Source organism: Akebia trifoliata, chromosome 1, assembly GCF_017979445.1.
Source record: "Akebia trifoliata isolate Shusen 1 chromosome 1, ASM1797944v1, whole genome shotgun sequence".
NCBI classification, from domain to species: Eukaryota; Viridiplantae; Streptophyta; class Magnoliopsida; order Ranunculales; family Lardizabalaceae; genus Akebia; species Akebia trifoliata.
Window position 1 is genome coordinate 35,278,216 of NC_141375.1, and position 18,828 is coordinate 35,297,043.

The 18,828-nt window shown below is 35.4% G+C and overlaps 2 protein-coding genes across 5 annotated transcripts; one reads left to right on the forward strand and one right to left on the reverse strand.

Moving 5' to 3' along the window:
• The first annotated feature begins 1,058 nt into the window (after positions 1–1,058).
• LOC147412116 (6-phosphogluconate dehydrogenase family protein) lies at positions 1,059–2,341 on the forward strand. Its single transcript, XM_086456474.1, has one exon. It carries the CDS (start codon positions 1,142–1,144, stop codon positions 2,162–2,164), a length of 1,023 nt encoding a protein of 340 aa, XP_086312600.1. The 5' UTR covers positions 1,059–1,141; the 3' UTR covers positions 2,165–2,341.
• Positions 2,342–9,742: 7,401 nt separating this feature from the next.
• On the reverse strand, positions 9,743–17,789 carry LOC147412117 (nuclear poly(A) polymerase 4-like). Of its 4 annotated transcripts, none has more exons than XR_015182283.1 (12): positions 17,113–17,789; positions 16,934–17,011; positions 15,690–15,797; positions 14,280–14,342; positions 14,023–14,184; positions 12,472–12,585; positions 12,327–12,389; positions 11,906–12,235; positions 11,659–11,823; positions 10,637–11,500; positions 10,364–10,535; positions 9,743–10,261 (listed from the first exon to the last, which is right to left on the reverse strand). XR_015182283.1 is itself a non-coding variant. In XM_086456479.1 (12 exons), exons 1-12 carry the CDS (start codon positions 17,239–17,241, stop codon positions 10,237–10,239), a joined length of 2,178 nt encoding a protein of 725 aa, XP_086312605.1. In that variant the 5' UTR covers positions 17,242–17,787; the 3' UTR covers positions 9,743–10,236. The 4 variants fall into 4 exon arrangements, 3 of the variants coding, with proteins under 3 accessions (XP_086312605.1, XP_086312608.1, XP_086312612.1); XM_086456479.1 differs by having other exon boundaries at positions 10,364–10,440; positions 17,113–17,787; XM_086456482.1 differs by lacking the exon at positions 10,364–10,535.
• Between the last annotated feature and the right edge of the window lie 1,039 nt (positions 17,790–18,828).

Genomic DNA, 18,828 nt, shown 5'->3' on the forward strand with positions numbered 1-18,828 from the left:
TAAGTTTGTTAACAAAACTTAGAGTGGAATTCACATCATTGTAAATGACTAAATACCTATCATAGCCTCAGATTTTTCAATCAAATACCCATTATACGAAGAGAAATCTTTTTCTTACCTAGTAAGATCTTAAGCCTTAGTAAGGGTTGGTTTGCTCAAATAGACTACTACATCAACAATTCAAAATCACATCCCTCTTAAGTTTCTTCGAAAAATTCATATTCATTTGTAAAAATAAAAATAAAAAATAATTTCTTTAGAATTCCGTGATTTTGAAAATGAATGATTACCGAACTTTCACATAATTCCTAAACTTAAAATTAAAATTTAACGATAAAAAATACTTTTTTTTTTTGGAATTTTTTTTCAAAGTCCATAAAATTTGATGCTCTGCACCCCCTGAAGCATGATCATGTTTTTGAATGTCACGAGGTGAGCCTAAGGACTCTTAGTGAGGGTGAAATCTTTCCTTTGTAAGGGTAGGCAGACTATTATATAAAAAACATAAAAGGAGTATTATAAGTATTTATTCTTTATAAAAGATAAGATGTGGATCACTCCATGATTTGTTAGAAAAATAAAAAAAACTACATCCCTTCTAAGTTAGTAAGAAAGTTTTTTCTCTCCATCAATTTGTGTCATCTAAAAACATGATTTAATGCCATAGGGCTGTAGAGGACAAAATTCTTAAAACAAAATTAAAAAAAAAAAAAAAGGCAAAACACAATTAGTTTTAACGTTAGAATTTTAATTTTAAATATGATAGTTTAGTAGCGATCTATTTTCAACATCATGTATCAAGTTGAAAATAGATTTTATTATTATTATTATTTTTTTTTAATATGAGTTTTTCCATGAAATCTAGAAGGCTGAAGTGTTGGATTGCTGATGTTATTATATGTGTGGGCTTAATAACCCTTGGTAAGATTTCAAATCTTACTAATTAAGTCAGGCTAGCTTGGTTAAAGGTTTCTTTAGTAAGCAAACCAACTTGAAAATTAAGGGAGTTTTTTTTAATAAAAATGCCCCCAATAAATAATAAACTGCTAGCTGAACTTTAAGATCGAATGGATATAAAAAAAGTCTTGAAATTGGGCTGTAGAACATCTCTAGGATTTTGTGTGTCTGTCTCTGAAGTCTAATGCGAGCTCCTCTATTAAGCTATCTCCGCTCACTGACCCACACCAGTTCCTTAACCTTCTGCCGCACCATGACTTCCACCACCATCACCACCACCTCCACCACCACCGACTCAGTGAATCCAACCAACACCCGAGTGGGCTGGATCGGAACAGGAGTAATGGGCCGATCCATGTGCGCCCACCTCATCAAAGCCGGCTACACCCTCACCATCTTCAACCGAACCCAATCCAAAGCCCAACCTTTACTCGAAATGGGTGCCCGATTCGCCCAATCCCCACTCGCCGTCGCATCCCAATCCGACATCGTCTTCTCCATCGTCGGCTACCCTTCTGACGTCCACTCCGTTCTCATCGGCCCCTCCGGCGCTCTCCACGGCCTCAAATCCGGTGGAATCCTCGTCGATATGACCACCAGTGATCCTTCCCTCTCCGTAGAAATATCATCCGCCGCCGCTGCCAAGGGTTGCTCCTCAATCGACGCCCCTGTTTCAGGTGGCGATCGTGGTGCCAAGGCCGGAACCCTAGCAATATTCGCTGGAGGTGATGAATTGGTGGTCCGTCGTCTCGAACCGTTATTTAAATGTTTGGGGAAAGTTAATTACATGGGAGGGCCTGGAAAAGGGCAATTTGCAAAGCTCGCGAATCAAATTACGATCGCTTCTACAATGGTGGGATTGGTGGAAGGAATGATTTATGCCCATAAGGCTGGATTGGATGTGGGTTTGTACTTGGAAGCGATTTCGACAGGTGCGGCAGGATCAAAGTCGTTGGATTTGTATGGGAGTAGGATTTTAAAGAGGGATTTTGAGGCTGGTTTCTTTGTGAATCACTTTGTGAAGGATTTGGGTATTTGTTTGAGAGAATGTCAGAACATGGGTGTTGCACTACCTGGTTTGGCTTTGGCTCAGCAGCTCTATATATCACTTCAGGCTCATGGAGAAGGAAATTTGGGCACACAAGCTCTTATCTTGGCACTTGAACGACTTAACAATATTAGTCTTGAATCTAAATCTAAGGCTTAAGTTGGTAACTTTGATCTTTTAGTTTTGTTTCTATGTGGTGTTGCTTTGTGTAGTGGTGGTGGTGGGGAATGACATTGTATTGCTGGTTGTTTTGGTTTGATTTCATTGAATGGTATCAGCCCCTATTTTGTTAGAAGAATCTGATAATGTTAAGATGCCCCTTCCATTTGTGTTAAAGCATGCTTGGATTCTATGTGATTATTTGTGTTCTCTTGTGTTTGATTTTTTTGAAATATATGTACAGTTGTATATAGAGGGAAAAAATTGGGAGTGAGATACATGAACTTTGAGATATTAGGTTTGGCCTTTTCTTTTTCATCATCATATGCCTAAAAAACTTTTGTTATAAACCTCTTTTAAGAGTTTTTTTTTTTTTTTTCCCTTTCCAGTTTTCTGATTCCTTCCATCTTAATTGTTTCTTTAGAGTTCTTCACAATAAGAATTTTCTCTCATCCATTCATAAATATTTGAGAGTGACAGATGTAGACAGGAAAATGAGGGAAGGGTTTGGAAAAGGAAGGGATTGAAGAGACACCTGTAGTGTTGAATCTTAATTAACCAAACCATTTGGACTTATATCTGAATCCCTTTGGATAAAACGCTTTTACTTTTGTGTGGATTATATAATTTAAGTATGATTCACGATTCAAATCCTATGCTGTGTATCTTTCTAAACCCAAATAATTGAATCTCCAATTCCATATATACGGTGATTTTTATCTGAATCTTACTATTTGAATATGATGATTCAAAATTCTAGGAGCTCTCAAACTTGAAGTTTGAAATGCTAATTGTGCCATTGTGAAAAGTTGTGGCACCCAAGCAACTTGTTGGAGGCCACCATGTGGCATACCTGGCGACTGGTGTAACCTTGTCAAATACATTTGGTGCCTTGAGCTGCAGTACCATTAGGCTTCCTCAGTGACTCATTTGTCGTTAACCCGATAAATTTCCACCAAAAGGGGATTTCATACATTGCTTAGGTTTGGAGGTCACTTGGATAGAATTTGTTAGATGTCACCAGTTAGGAGCACACCCCAATAGATACTTGACAGGTAGGCTATAACAACGTAGCCCCCCACCAATTGAGACATGGTAGCAGGAACCACCTGGCAAGTCTACCGAATAGGCAGTAGCTGCAGCCACTGTGAGGTCAACATGAACCAATGGCATCATGAATAGGTAAGCTCCCGACCGATGGCATGGTATGGCAACAGCAATATGGCACCACCAATTTGATGCCGTATCAACTCTGGCCAACCAATGATATGATCGAGCTTAACATGGGGATTTTCTGGTCATTTCACCTCAGCTAGTGTGAAACTATATTTTGTTAGAACAATAGTCTCACATGACCTGTGGGTACCCAATCCATGTGGTACATAAGGAGAAGGCAACCCTCACCTTATGACTTACGAGCATAGTTTTGAGGTTGAGTTAGGTCCATGTATCTTAGTATATCATCAGAGTTGGCCTGTCTTTTCTGGATGTGTGGAAGCGATTCTCTGACTCTGCACATGGTGTCCCACATGAGGGAGGGTGTTAGAATGATAGTTTCACATTGCCAATCCATGCGGTATATAAGGAGAAGGCAACCCTCACCTTGTGACCATGGTTTTGAGGTTGAGTTAGGCCCATGGACCTTAATAGTTTTAGTGATGGTATGAAATCAGTTTTAAGGTTAGTTTTCATCGAAATGGATTTCGGGTTGTAGCTCTTTTGTTGTTGTGAACCTTACAAGGCATGAGTTCAATGAATTCCTACCTCAAAATGAGGTGTGCAGCTTGATTTCATAAGAGGAACTTCTTAAAAAGATCTAAGAAACCTCCAATTTTTCTCTTGTAATCTCAATTTGTATTTTGCTCATTACCATCCGTCACAAAATCTGATGTTTTTTTCCCCCCCTAAAAAACTTAGGATATAAATTCTGCAATTGATCAAATTGGTAAATCAACGAATTAATTGGCAAGTTGCCTATTACATTACTTTCGCTCTTTTTTTTTTTTTTTCCAACTTTCAAATCTTAAGAACAAGATAGGATGAAGTGATGGGTCTTTTGAGGCAAACAAACAAGGCATCACTTGTATAATTTCTAAAAAAATTCTGATTTTCCCTCCAAATTTCTCCAATTAATTTGAATTAAAACAAACTGATATCAGTGAATAATGCTGAATCCGAACTTAGTTACTAGGCTCACCATGGATTTTTCTCTAGAAACTATATTTCTTAATTGAGCTTTTTTTTTTTTGGTGGAAATGTTTTCTTCCCCCTTTTGTTAGCATGTAGTAATAATATTCATATTTTCATTGAAAGAAAAAAAAAAAATTGGTCTCTTGAGTCGTAAAAGTAGAAAATGTTACATGGTGTTATATAATCCTCCCAAGTGCAGCACCCAACTTCAGTGGTGGATTCACAGTGGGGGCACTTGCCTCCCACGAGAATTTTTAAAACTATAACAGCGGTGAAAAACAATCCACCATTATTGCCCCCACAAAGAAAAGAAAAAAAATTAAACTTTTTTAAGTATCTTGATTACCCCCACTTAGACAAAATCCTGGATTCGTTCCTACCAACCAAACATATGGTGTTTGGGTATTGTTAATATAATGATTGAGGTACTAATTGTGCTCAAAGCCACTCAGTTTGAGTTCAACATATAGATTTATCTCTTGTATAATGGTGGTTGGTTTAATTCGAGGACAAAAAGGTACACAATCTTGATCGTCGAACAAAGGCAAAGGATGGTTTTGATGAGGGAGAAATGAGAAGGACGAAATCAAAACCATTAGCTTATCCAATAGGGGTATGATAGTAATTATAGAAATATAATGAGGGCATTGAAGCGTGCTATCGATTCTTCAATCTTCACTCAGGTGGTTAAAAAGCGCTTTTTCTCCAACGCAAAAAAAGAACGAGAAGTTGGACTGAAGTAAGAGTTCTTTCTAAAACCCACACCCCCACCCCCACTAAGGTCTACAAACTCAACCCAAAAAAAAAATTAGAAAATTAAAAGAAAAAAGATTTAATTTTACAGATTCGAAATAAAAATAAATAGAACATAAGAAATTTACATTGAGATTAAAGAAGAAAATAGAGAACGAAGCATTACAAATAATAGGTAGAATGGGTAGGGAAGTTGTATATATGTTCCATCCAATAGATGGATACCACGTGGCTTGCACTCGTTGCCTGGCTTCATCCTGTCTGCCGTATACATACCAATAACGAGAGAGAGAGAGAGCTAAAATGGAAGTGCAGCTAAATTTGGAGGTGATTCCGCCAGTTTTGGCGGAGGAGGAGATTCCAAGAGTTTAAAGAAACTGTCTTCTCCTTCTCCCATTGAGAAAAATGTTTGTTTGAGGTCGATTCCCAATCCCACGCAGTTTTAAAGGGCCTGGGATTGGGAAACTCTCTCCCCCCTCTACTCTGTATTCTCTGCACTGTGTGTACGCGGTTTTAAAGGGCTTTTTTTAAATGTAGCTATGAAGTTTGGTACTCGATACAGATATATTTACAAGATAGCCATTATTTATTATATTATTAATAAAGTGTAAAAAAATAAAAAAGGGGGTAATAATGGGGGTGTATATTGGTTCGGTACCAAATCTCCATTATAACAAGAATTAGAACCGGACCCTAAAATCAAATCAAACCAAATTTGGTTCACTTCCTGGATTGCTAATATCCTATAAACCTATTTGTAAACACTATATATTTTAATAAAAAAATAATAATAATAATAATTTTTTCATATATTTAATCAATAATATATGTCCGTAACTTTTAAATGGTAACCAAGATAAGATAATCAATCACACACCACCTTCTCATGTCCAATCCATATAAACTTAAATATAGAAAAATAAACATTATTATTAATGATTTAAATCTTTGAATTTTAAAGAAAATAGAGACTGGATTTTCGTGATTGATATTTAGGTATATAAATTAGATAACATGTAATTATTTATTTATAAGGAGGTCTTTTCTAAGTTTGGTTTGTTTCTAGGAAAATGCTAGAATGACACAAACAGTGACACAAAGATGACAAAAATGATGTGATGGCGCACACATAACCGTAGATGCTTTTCACTCGTATCTCGTAGAAAAGCATCTATGGTAATGTGCGCGACACCCCATCATTTTGTCACCTTTATGTCTCCGTTTGTGTCACTTAGCATGACTCTTGGTTCTATTCATATCCTGAATCAAGAATCAAAGCGAATTAGTCGATTCTTCATTTTCTTAACCCAAGTTGGTAAGGATAGCATCATGATGCCATGTATCCATCCCAAATAAGTGTTCTTATCATTACCAAATGACATGCCGAATAAAGGAACTCGATTCCACCCTTTTGTGTACAATCTTTTCCAAGTCTCGGCTTTAGAAAGTGTGGACCACCCACAGATTTTCTTTCTTCAAGACAATCAATTCAAACAAATCGAGTTAAATCAGCCACCCTACATTCTTTGTTCCAAATTCACCTTCAACTTTTGCATAGCACATCCTCCCTCAACTAATTGCATGGTCAAGAAATCAAATATGCACTAAGATCATAAGAATCTCACTGATTTTTACAAACAAGGAAGGTCATTTAGCTTAATTTACCTTCATAACTTTGTTTTCAGTCAAAACCACAGCTTAATTTACCTTTATAGCTTTTGCCATGTGAGACTATTGTTCAAAAAAAAAAAAAAAACACTGGGAGTGTTTTTTTGTTACTACGCTAACTCTCCCATAATTTTGTATGAAAATAAAAAATAAAAAATGGTCTTCTATTTGTGGTTCACAAGAAGGTTAACACAGTAAAATCACAAATATGACAGTACAGTGGGTATCTGTTTCTGTAATAAAATATATCAAAACGATTTTATAGCTCTTCTGATAAATATTTTTAAAATAAAAACATGGCTGAGTCCGTACATTTGGCGTAAAAAGTAATATTTCCTACGAAGAAGGTACATCATACAATAAAGTATATTTAAGAGGAGTCCATTTTCAACAATGGCAGTACCGTTATATATATTTTTAAAGGTGGTATTTCAGTAATTTAGTTATATGTATATATATTTTGTTATCTCCAATCCATCACTGGTGGGGGTGGGGGTCGGGGGATGACCCTTTATTCTTTTAGATTTTCAACTTGCTATTCATTTTGCCGTGGAAGGGCGTGATGCCCCCCTTGCTGGCTACCACAATATAAAAACCCAGATTCAATAATATATAGGAAAATGCTCAAGTTACTTTGAAATTGACATCGTTTCACACATTGTTGACGTGGATTTGTGTTAAAAAATCATAGATGCCTCTCATCAAGATACGAATGAAAATCATCTATGATTATGTGAAACAATGTTGATTTCAATGCCACTCCAGCACGACTCTAATATATATAAAGCTTAGTACAATTTGGATAGACCCAAAAGATGGTCTACCCTGTTATTTCATTTGCTAACCTTAAATCTTAAGATGTAGGGGTGGTTGTGTGAGAGTTTTAATATAAAAAATATATATATATTTTATCTTAAATTGCCGATGAGAATGAGTTCAATAACTTAGTGCTGACGAAATTTGAACCTAAGGCTATGTTTGTTTGTGCTATTTTTCAGCGCTTATTGCTGAAAAAAATTAAATTCAGCATTTTTGTCAAAATAGCACGTTTGTTTATTTTATATTTTCAGCGCTTATTGCTGAAAATAAGTGAAAAAAATTCAGCACTATTTTGATGCTGAAAAAAAGTGCTGAAGCGATAAGCACTTCATTTTTTTCAATATGGATAAGTATGCCCTTTATTTTTTTGAGCATGGACAAGTATGCCCTTATTGTTAAAAGGATATTACCTCTTATATCCCATGGATAAGTATATAAACACCCCACAAATTACTAAATCCACACCATAACTAAATTATTTTGTCTTATATGAGTTAAAAGTTTTGGAATGAGTTGATTTTTGGTGAGGATGATCTCTACAATGAGGAGATCATCCTCACAAAAAATCAGCACATCTTGAAATTTCTAACCCTATCAAAACAAGTTCAAGAACCGTAAATTGTTCCTTTTTTTTTTTTTAAAAACTATTTTTGACAAGTTAGAAGTTTCAAAATAAACTGATTTTTGGTGAGGATGATCTCTAGATCATATAGACCATCCTCACTAAAAATTTGCTCATTCCAAAAACTTTAACCCATATAAAACAAAACAAAAAATGGCTATAGTGTGAGTTGCCCTTCTTAATTCATAAGGTGCTTTTATAATTACACATCCTTCATTTCCATCGAAAATTATTCATCAAAAATTAAGTTCTTTTAAAGTTAATTTCAAATTTTGGTGACTTGTATGACATTATTATTTTTAATTTGAAATTTGTGGATTTTTATAAATAGAAATTATTATTTATAAATTGAAGATTTGAGTATTATTTATTATTTAAAAATAAATTATATTTTAATTTTATAAGAAATAATATATTTTATTGTGTTTGATAATAAATAAGCATTTGAAACATGCAAATAATGTATAATATGATTGTAAGGGTAACAAAGACAATTTACCAATTTCAACAATGTGTAACAAACATGATTCAGCATCTAAACAAACAACTTTTTCAGCACTTAAATTCAGCGCTTATAAGTTTCAGCGCTTAATGCTATTCGACACTTATTTTTTTCAGTTTAACAAACAACACCTAAGTCTCTAGTATCATCACCTAAAGACTTTAACCACTGAGTTACCTGCACCACCTGTTATTACTTTGAAATAAGTGTGATCCCAATTCCCTTTATGATCAATTAGAAGGATAAACCCAGATTCAATTGAAAAATAATGTTTGAAAGGGAAAGAGATCAATTAGATTCATGAATTGAATAAAATAAGAGAAGTGAAATGTGTGAAAAGACGACTGCTTTGCATTTGGAAGGATTGGTGGAAATTAAGTTAATACCAATTTTATTTTGTTTGTCATCCATGTTGTCCAGTGACGAATTAGAGTTTTGATAAAAGTTTAAAAATCATACGGATATTAATGCAATGGGTTTAATATTTTGATTATAAACTAGTGGATATGGTACAATGGGCCCCAATTGACAGGCATGTGTCCCATTAAAATAAGAGTCTGCAGTGACCTCACAAGGCACTTCTTTGATGTGAAAGTGGACAAGAACCATACATACTTTTTCAATTTTACCTTCTAAATCCCCCAAGGACTACAAGATGTGTTGGTCTTTTTTTACTCTACTTGACTAAAAATCAGGGAAATATGTATTAAGGGGAACACACTGAAAACCCAATAGAAATCTAAATAATGATTCTGTCGTCACTGCATATGCTTTGGTTTTCTCATATCTTTCAAGGGGTGTCTTGGGTACTACCTCATCTCCATGGTTAGAGGTAAGATTGATGGACAAATAGAAGCCTTGGCCATCCATCAACAACGACAAAAGCCCACTGCCACCTCAGTCTTCCATAAAACAATTCATCATCTTAAAAAGGTCTCAATGGGTGAGGTGTATTACATTGACTTTTCACACCCCTCTATAAACACTATAGATCAAATCAGAAGAGCGCGCACACACACAAACAGAGAGAGAAAGAGAACTTTTTGTATTACAACGCACCAGCGTACAAATTAATTAGACATACGTAAAAAAGCTATAGATACACCCCCAACCACCTCTACTAAATCAAACTACTACCCCTTTAGTATTCCTATCTCCCTAACAGTTCAAAGAATTCCCACCCAATTAGAACAAATATCCAAGACATGACTTACTACCCCCAAAAAAAGAAAAAGAAAACTGGCTGCTAAGATTAGAAACACCCAAAGCACTGTAAAGAGCTTTGGGTGTTAACAGCTTCTGCAGCACAGCTTCATAATACACAACTGTACACAAAATTCCCAAGCTTAGCACAGATCTTCATATCAGTGTCCTCCCTTCGTTCCAAATATGTGAATAACACAAAACAACCTGAAAAAGCAATATGAAAAGCCAGCAATTAATACTATTACTTACCCTCCAAACTGCTGGCTTTCCATTCCTCAGCTGTTCTCGACTACAGCCAAACTTTTTGTATCTTCAGGCTGTTGTTGTAAGACTCAACCTGCCACAAAGATTTCCCACAAAAAAACAACACAAGGCTTAAAGAGTAAAACATCATGAATAATTAATCCTTCATCAAAATTTAGCGATTCAAAACACATGCCTTATAACCGGTTTCTGCAAGGATTCAGACTTGACTCCCGTGCGAGCTTGAACGACCATCCCACGTGCAAGATTTGGCTTCACATTGCAAAAGCAAGAGAAACAAAAAAGCAACATGAAAGATCTTAGCCAAAAAGGTGCTATACTCGTCCGGATGCTCAAGTTTGGGGTTCCTTGAAATTAAAACCGCCGTACCCCAATAATTATAATCCAGAATTAAAAAAATGAATCAGAAAAAGAAACGGGAAAAAGAGAAGGAAAAAAGATGCAAGACCTCTAATTCTTCTGTGAGGCCATTCTGAAATGTCCCCCTCTCCAAAAGTAATTCCGAATCTCCCTCACCAGTGCTACCAACTACAGGTTCAACCCTAATGTATTTCTCATTCAAAGTCTCCTCTGGTGTAACTGCCTGTCCATTATCCTCAACAGTAAGCTGTCTCCTACAAGATCCAGCCTCATCATTCCTCGTGTTGCTCAAAGCAGAATCCTCTGCATTTCTCTCTTCCAAACTAACCTCACATGTTATATCTGACCTGCCACTACTACCTTCAGATGGAGTACGAGGGCTAATAGATGCCCGTTTTTCTGGTTTCTCGGGCTTCAGATCATTTTCAGTATCAATCTTCCTCTTTGGCAGCATGTTAGACCTACTGCTACTTTCAGGAGATAGAGACTCCATCCTCTGTGGACTAACAGTAGCCTGTCTCTTTGGTTTATTTGGCCTCAAATCAACCACTTGTTCAGCATCCTTCTTTCTCTTTAAACATCTCTCCACAGATCCAACCCTGCACTCTTCACCATGTTTATGAAATGATTTCTCCCCTGGCTGATGACTTGTAAGTCTTGATGGTCGAGGTCGTTTGTACCCTTTTGGATACACAAATGAAGGTATCTGCTTCTTACGTACATGAGAAACACAAATTTCCATCCCTGGTTTCCAAAACATGTACATGTTCACTGAATGCTTGAATTCATCGACTGTTCCACGAATATCAAATTGCTGTCCTTCTTCCACTACAACCCCTTCTTTCCTCTGTAAACCCATAAAAAAAGCACAATGTGAACTCTGCTTGGAAGTGTCTATGTACTCAGTAGGGTATGGATGGCACTGCAACTTCTCAAGTGTGTCGCGCTCTATCTGCAATTTGTTTCAAATGGAGAGCAAGGATGAGAAAAAAAAAATCGTCATTTGTCTTGTTCTTTTTTACCCGTCTTTAGACAGGTTGTGATTTTGATTGAAGTATGGATTTTTGTGTCTTTTAGTCCTTAGCTCAATCCCAATAACATATATTTTACCTTCAGAGTCAGCTGCCTCAAGCGGGATTCTACCCATCCCTTCCAAGCACGCAAATCATCAGCATCTGTTGCAACAATATCAACTTGCAAATAATTCTTATATGTTTCAAAGAAAAGGTATGGCTCAAACAGAACACTCCACCGGGCTTTATTCAGCTCAATCTCCTATATCAAAGAAACGAAAAAACGAGTATGTTAGTAACCAAGAGTAGATAAATAATAGTTAGAAAATTCTGCACAATCTTACCTCACAAATATTGTTACCATTCTGGAATTGCTCCATCATAATCCGAAGAGTACTCTTTGAGACATTGTAGCTAGAGTTCATGCAAGGGTAAGCAGGTGTAATAATTGGCATATGATGAGTTCGGTCTCGTGGGTTCTTGCGAGGATCCCATACAGGAAACCCAAGTTCATCCTCTTCTATCGGACAGAGCATCACAGGGTTCGGCCAGCGCCACTGCGTATAAACCCTGAAAAATCGGGAAACTAGCATGCTAGGAATGGCATTAGGATAAAGCTGGCATATACAAGCAACTAAAAGAGCCCAATTCACACCACCGAGAAATCCAGTCACCTGAACAAAGCAGAGCAGGAAAAAAATTGAAAATTGCAATCTTAAACTGATTGCCAAACTAGAAATGCGACACTTAAGGAGCATGCCTTACATTTGAATATACACCACGCCTTTTAGCCCAAAACTTTAAACATCTGAGTGTCGTGCGAAAATGCTACAAAAAAGATACGGGGCCAAATAAGGATCTGAGAACCCATAAACTAAAATTCCAAGATTTAAGTATTTTAAATGTTCACCTCAACATTGGGAACAAGTCGGAGAATTTGATCTGCAACCCTGCAGCCGTTAAGACTTCGGACAGTTTGCTCGTCAACATTGTTCAGTACAGACCCACAGGAGATGTCCAAGTCCTGTACAAAAGTGGTTACAGATACGGGACATGGTAAAGCCAAACAAAAGCAACTATATATACCTAATTCAATATATGAGAAATTATCTCGATATATGAGTATCTATTAACATCAAACAGGAAATTCAGCTTGATATGGCACAACAGTCAATATCCCGAAAAACATGAAAAAACTAGGAGACAATTGATGCATGTCCAATATTTTTTCTTTTTTTGCATTAAGCATTTAGTAACCAGTATACAGTCAATATTTAGCAGAATATTGCCTTAAACAGGGAATCCAATGAGACAACGAAGGAATCCAATCCAAGCTTTCTTCCCCAATTTGATTATTCCATGAATATGAGTGTCAAACCCAAAATTTAAAGCTCAATATTACTATTGATGTGCTGATTTGGCAAATAAGAAACAATGCTGGACAAAATGGCAACCCGTGCATCTGAAGAACAAACTATGTTTGAACAGTTTAGTTTCCAGCCGTGAGTTCGAATATAAGAACTCGCAAGGATGAAATAAAAGCAAGATTGTCTGGATTTGCAATAGTTCACATCAGGATGGTATGTAAGGTTCCAGGAATGAAATCTTGCACATTGGAAGAGAACTTCTCAATACATGGAGCCATGGCAGAAAAGTAGTAAGTGAAATGTGGTGGCAAAAATTGTCTCTTAAGTGGAGACCAGCAAAATAGCCCCTCCATTTTTCAGATAATTGCATGAAGGAAGCTATTATCTTTACAAGAAGTATTCATGTGTCATTATAAGCAATAAAAATAACATGAAGTCTTACATGTAACAACTTCATACACCATCTTAATGACGGGAAATTTATAACCAGTCCAGACGTACTAGATTTTTTATTATCATTTGACCAGATGTAATGACATAGACAGATAACTATATTATCTGAATAATATAAAGGACGACAACCACACACCACAGAAAAAGGTGGGTGGGGGGACTATTTTAAATGCAACAAAGAAACACAGAAAAATAAAATTCAATAATTACTCAATCATTAATTTTTTTCAAATATACATAGATAAAGGAAAGAAAAAAAGATGTGAAAGCAATAGCTAAACCAAAATAATAGATATACCCAAGCAAAACCAAACCAAAAGTCAAGGCCTAAACTGCAACCCAAGACCAAATCTTATGAAAACTTTGCTGTTTTCTAGCTCAATATGAAGGAGTCAGAGATTATTTCCAAGTTCATATCTCATCGAAGGGAAATATCAAGAGGTCAGAGCAACCTTTAATGCATTAGCTAATTAACAGAAACAAGAACTTAGCATATCCTAACGCCGATGTGTAGGTAACAATACAAACACATACAGAGAAAAAAAAAAAAAAGGGTCTTCATAAAGCCAAGGAAAATTGGACTTAAGAATTAAGTCAAAACTGTTTTAAAAACATACTCAGGCACTTTCACATGGACTTACTTCTGGAACAACTAAAAGGTCAATACTCGCGTAAAGAAGATCGATTGATATTCCACGTAGCTTAAATTTCAATACTGGGACATGTGCATCAGGAACCGGTTGTAGTTCGGTCACTTCCTCCATATCAGCCAGGATATCATGTAAAATAATAAAGAAATCTCCCTGTTAAAAACAACCAATAAATTTAAATCACCCGAATATTATAGCCAGGGTTCATTTATCAATGATTCAACATGAATAAGCCAACTGCATTCTACCTCTCGATTTATGTATGATGGCCCAACACACAGAGTGTCTATGTCAGCTCCAGGACCATGTACCTAAAAATATAGTAAGATTAAAGGATTATTGCCATAATCAACAATTCAATATTCAACAAGCAAGACTTCTTGTTTTTTTTTTTTTCAAAATTCTTGAGTTTATTCATTCTTACATATTTGCTAAACCTGAAAATATGGTAAATGATAATGAAATTAGATATAAAAAGACCATAAAAATATTTTCCAATACTATTTTAATAATTGCAATTTTTTCATTTTTTCAATTTTTACTATTAAAAAAAAGCACAAAAATGTTTTATGCGACCGCATATGCTATGTGGATCACCTATGTGCATGGTAAATCCTGATCAAATATCACCTCATACGCTACTTGAAAACACTGCTTAAATGTTAGTTGTGTTGACTTACCAGCTTGCTTGGTAGTTAGTATTATCTTATTAGTAATGACATATTTAGATTATGCTTTCTGCTTTCTTTCTTTCTTTCTTAGAAAGACTTGACTACACTTTAAAAAATTAAAACATTAATTTTTTTTGTCGTTTAAGCCCTACCTAGACCCTTCGTCCTCATCTAGGCCTCAAAGGAGTCCACCGCCTAGGCTCCACAACACTTTTAACAACCTTGGATGGCTGAATCTATGGCTTTATTGGCAAGTTTGCAATTTCCCTACTTTCTTTCATTATATATACATTTGGTATAGGGTTAGGGGTTAGTTAGCAAATGAAGTTGTGTTCAAGGGGTTTGAACCTAGGGACGTGGGAACAACACTCCACATGTCTTAGTGCATCACAACAAATATATAACATCAATTCTCAACTACACCTCCAGTCAAAAAAACATATTATCCACTACGGAAAGTTCCTTGATATTTGAACTTAATACCATCCTTCCACAATTTTTGTTTTGGCCCAAATACCATCTTTTTGGACTCTTTCACCTACGACTTCCTCCTCACTAACACTATTATTGATCTTCATTTTGCATGAAAAAAACTAGCTCAATTTGTCTTTTTTATTTTTTCATGCAACTCTAATATTTTATACAATGTTCATAATGATCTTGTCTTTAAAGCACTCATCAATTTCTCAGTTTACAACTACAGTAAAGATACAACAACTCAAGATTAGTATGCTTCATTTTAGATTTTCAGCTATATTTGGGTACCAATTTGTTCCCTGAGTCAATTAGTATATCATGTAATTGACGAGAAAGCCTACGTTCACCTATGATAACACAACCATCTACATATTTCCAATGCTACTTTATATAAGTCAAGATCATAACACTCAAGATTCAAATTTCATGATTATTCCATGCTATACATTTTGGGGCATGTATTTTAAAATAAAAATATTACAGATGAGCAATCTCAAACACATATCTTACCCCTAATCGATAAGATCCGAATGTAAATATAACAGCATTTGCATCCTGAACCATCTGATCGCTGTACCCTCTTTGACGAGTCAAGTGCTTCACCCAAGCTTTTACAACCTAAAATGTGGAATAAACAATAACGAAATGTTTTAAGAAGTGGAAAATTGAAACTTCCAAAGCAAATTGAGAAATATGTGTGCAGAAAATATAGAATACAATTGTAATCAGATCTAGAGCACAACTGGTGCACTCATGGTCATATAACCATAATATTTTTTTCATGGCATTTCTGATTTAAAGGAGAAAAAATGACAACTCTTTGATTTTTTATTACTATTTGCTACAGTGGCTTGTAACACGCCCATGGCAGAAATTTCACATTATAAACTGCCACATATGATTACCATGAAAACACTTACGATCACAGGACAAAAAGAACACCACTCCTAGAATATATGAAGGAAACTGCAAATTACAAATAGCTATAACATAAATTTATATTAATATATATATAAGGACAAAACAGAAGAATGTGAAAAGAGTAATCAACATGGGTTGGCCTACGAATCATGTTGTCCAATTTTTTTTATAGGTTTACTAAAAGGTGGCATATGAAAAACTCACATGTATAAAAAGGCTTACTTGTAGTTCAAAATATTAATTAAAGGGTTTTTTAATATTACATAGTTAAAGGACATTCTTATAATTTTGAAAGCTAATCAACATGATTATCAAGAGTCATGGATTACAATTTTCTTAGTTTCTGACCAAAATGACCCTGATTATATTAGGTTAAAATGTAAAGGTGTGGCATTTGTGGGATCCAAAATTCGGTATCTAACCACTTCTACCTCACCTTCTCACATTATAATAGTAAAGAAGCGTGAAGGTGGGGTTTAAATCCCAGATCAGTGGGTATCACCACGAACAGATAGCCTAAACAAGGTAGCACCTCCCTTTGTCCAAACTTGTTCATATGCCATATCCACTATATCTTACCATTTTCTTAGAACTAGTGAAAAATCTCTTTGTTTATGTTCATATGCTCTTTGAAATTATTAGTTTCTTATGTTCTAAAAATGGTTTTGTCATCAGATCTATTCTTTGTCTATGTGCTTTTGTATAATTTAAAAAAAAAAAAGGTTAATGTAAATATTTCCACACAATGTACTACTGTTTTCAGTGTGAATCAATAATCCAAACATGTAAACAAAGCATGAAGATTTTTCTTACATAGAGATTTCGTTTGTTACCTGATCGATATGGGCAAGAACCTCTTCTCTCTTTATAGTTTCTTCCCGGCTCTCATGAAGCCCAGCATCAACCAAGAACTTCAACAGGGTCAAAAAATTATTATCAGAAAATCTGCATGTTGGATAACAAGTAAAGAATATAAAAAAGAAGAAGCAATCTTTAATGTACCAAAACATACCTTCCCCAATTCCAAACTTCTCTGAAAATCTGCCTCGGTCGGCCCAGCGACAGAAATCGGTTCTGACACGCCATACTGTTTCGCAGGCGGTGGGGATGGCGAACCATTCGAGCCCTCAGAACTCACCATCTCTACGGAAACAAAAAACCCTAACCCTAAAAATTTTAAAAATAAAAAAATAAAAAAATAAAAAAAATTGCTCTAATTCTTAAAGACGGAGGAAGGAAGAGATCGAATCTGAAGCCCGAGCAAATAGAATGAAATAAAGACGGTAATGGAATCAGATCGATGGCGATGGATTACCAAAAACGGAGAAATCGATGAACAAAAAAGCCTACAACCATCAAAAGAACAACGGACCTTGAAGAAACCAACGGACAAGAGAGACCTAAAAAACCCTAAATTCTCAACGAGAAGTTCTTGCAAGATTCGAATAGAAACAAAGATTAAAAACCCTAAATCAAAGAAACAAGGCAAATCGAGATGTGCAGAAAGGGCGAGAGCAAGAAACGATGAAATTAATCTAAGATTGCAACCCTAGATTTCACACACTGAGATTTGAGTGTGAGATTAGAACATTGATATTTCCGAACAGTAACCCTAAGACCGACGCGGAGAGAGAGAGATTCCAAACGTACGGCCAATGGGCGGAATATGCTAGTATTTATTTCTATTAAGGATTGTGACGTAATCATTCTCTTCTATCTCGAACTCCGATTTCGAATCCACCTCCACGTCGAACGTACTCCTCACTATCTATATTTTATGCCACGTCATAGATGACAAAACTCAACTGCCGAGATCAATGTAGTTGTCTTGGAAGATATTTACGAGCCCACTAACCTTATATAGGGTCTTTGGTTGATGTCACGATATGTAAACATTAAACACAAATTGACGACTTCCAACCATTCGATTTAATCATTTTTCATGATGAATCCTTGATCGATTTTTATATAAATCTAATTGTTTTTTTTATTGGATGAACCTTTGATGATTACTTATTTATAGTCACAATGACTATGATTGTAATTTATGTCGATTTAATTGAGAATAATTGCATTTGTATAAGTGTTGACAAGTGTTGGTATGGAAGCTTCCCTTATCAATTTCCTCTCGTGCCTACCCTCACGTGAGTATTTGAATGGCGTTATCATCCTATTATCTAAGATTGGGTCTATTTGCATACACCGAAATAACTCATTTCACCTACTTGTTTGTTATACCCTCCTTAACTTTATAATGTCTTTTTACACACTCCTAATTTTTTTGCACACACCTAATAATTTATTTTAACCTCCATTATTTATTGTACACATCTAAAGGTATCAAATCATTTATTCTCTCTCTCTCACACATACACGTGCATGTCTTATTTTTCTTATTTCTATCTTAAAAGATTTCAATAAGAATTTTAAGTATTGATTTTTTTTTTTTTTAATTTTTTACTACAAACACTTCTAATCAAATCAAAATCATTCACATGAGAAAATTTTGTTTAGTAAATACTTACCGAATCGATTATTAAGATTTGAAAGTTGAAGGAAATCAAATCTTAAAATTAGAGACATGGGCAGGCAATTTTACCCCCAAAGACTGAATATGATGATTTTAGTGAAAGATTGATTCATCATATATATCACTTAATACTCCACGTTTTTCCAAATTGGTGCGAACAACCCTTTACCTTGGTCTTATTATCGGGAGATTAAAATA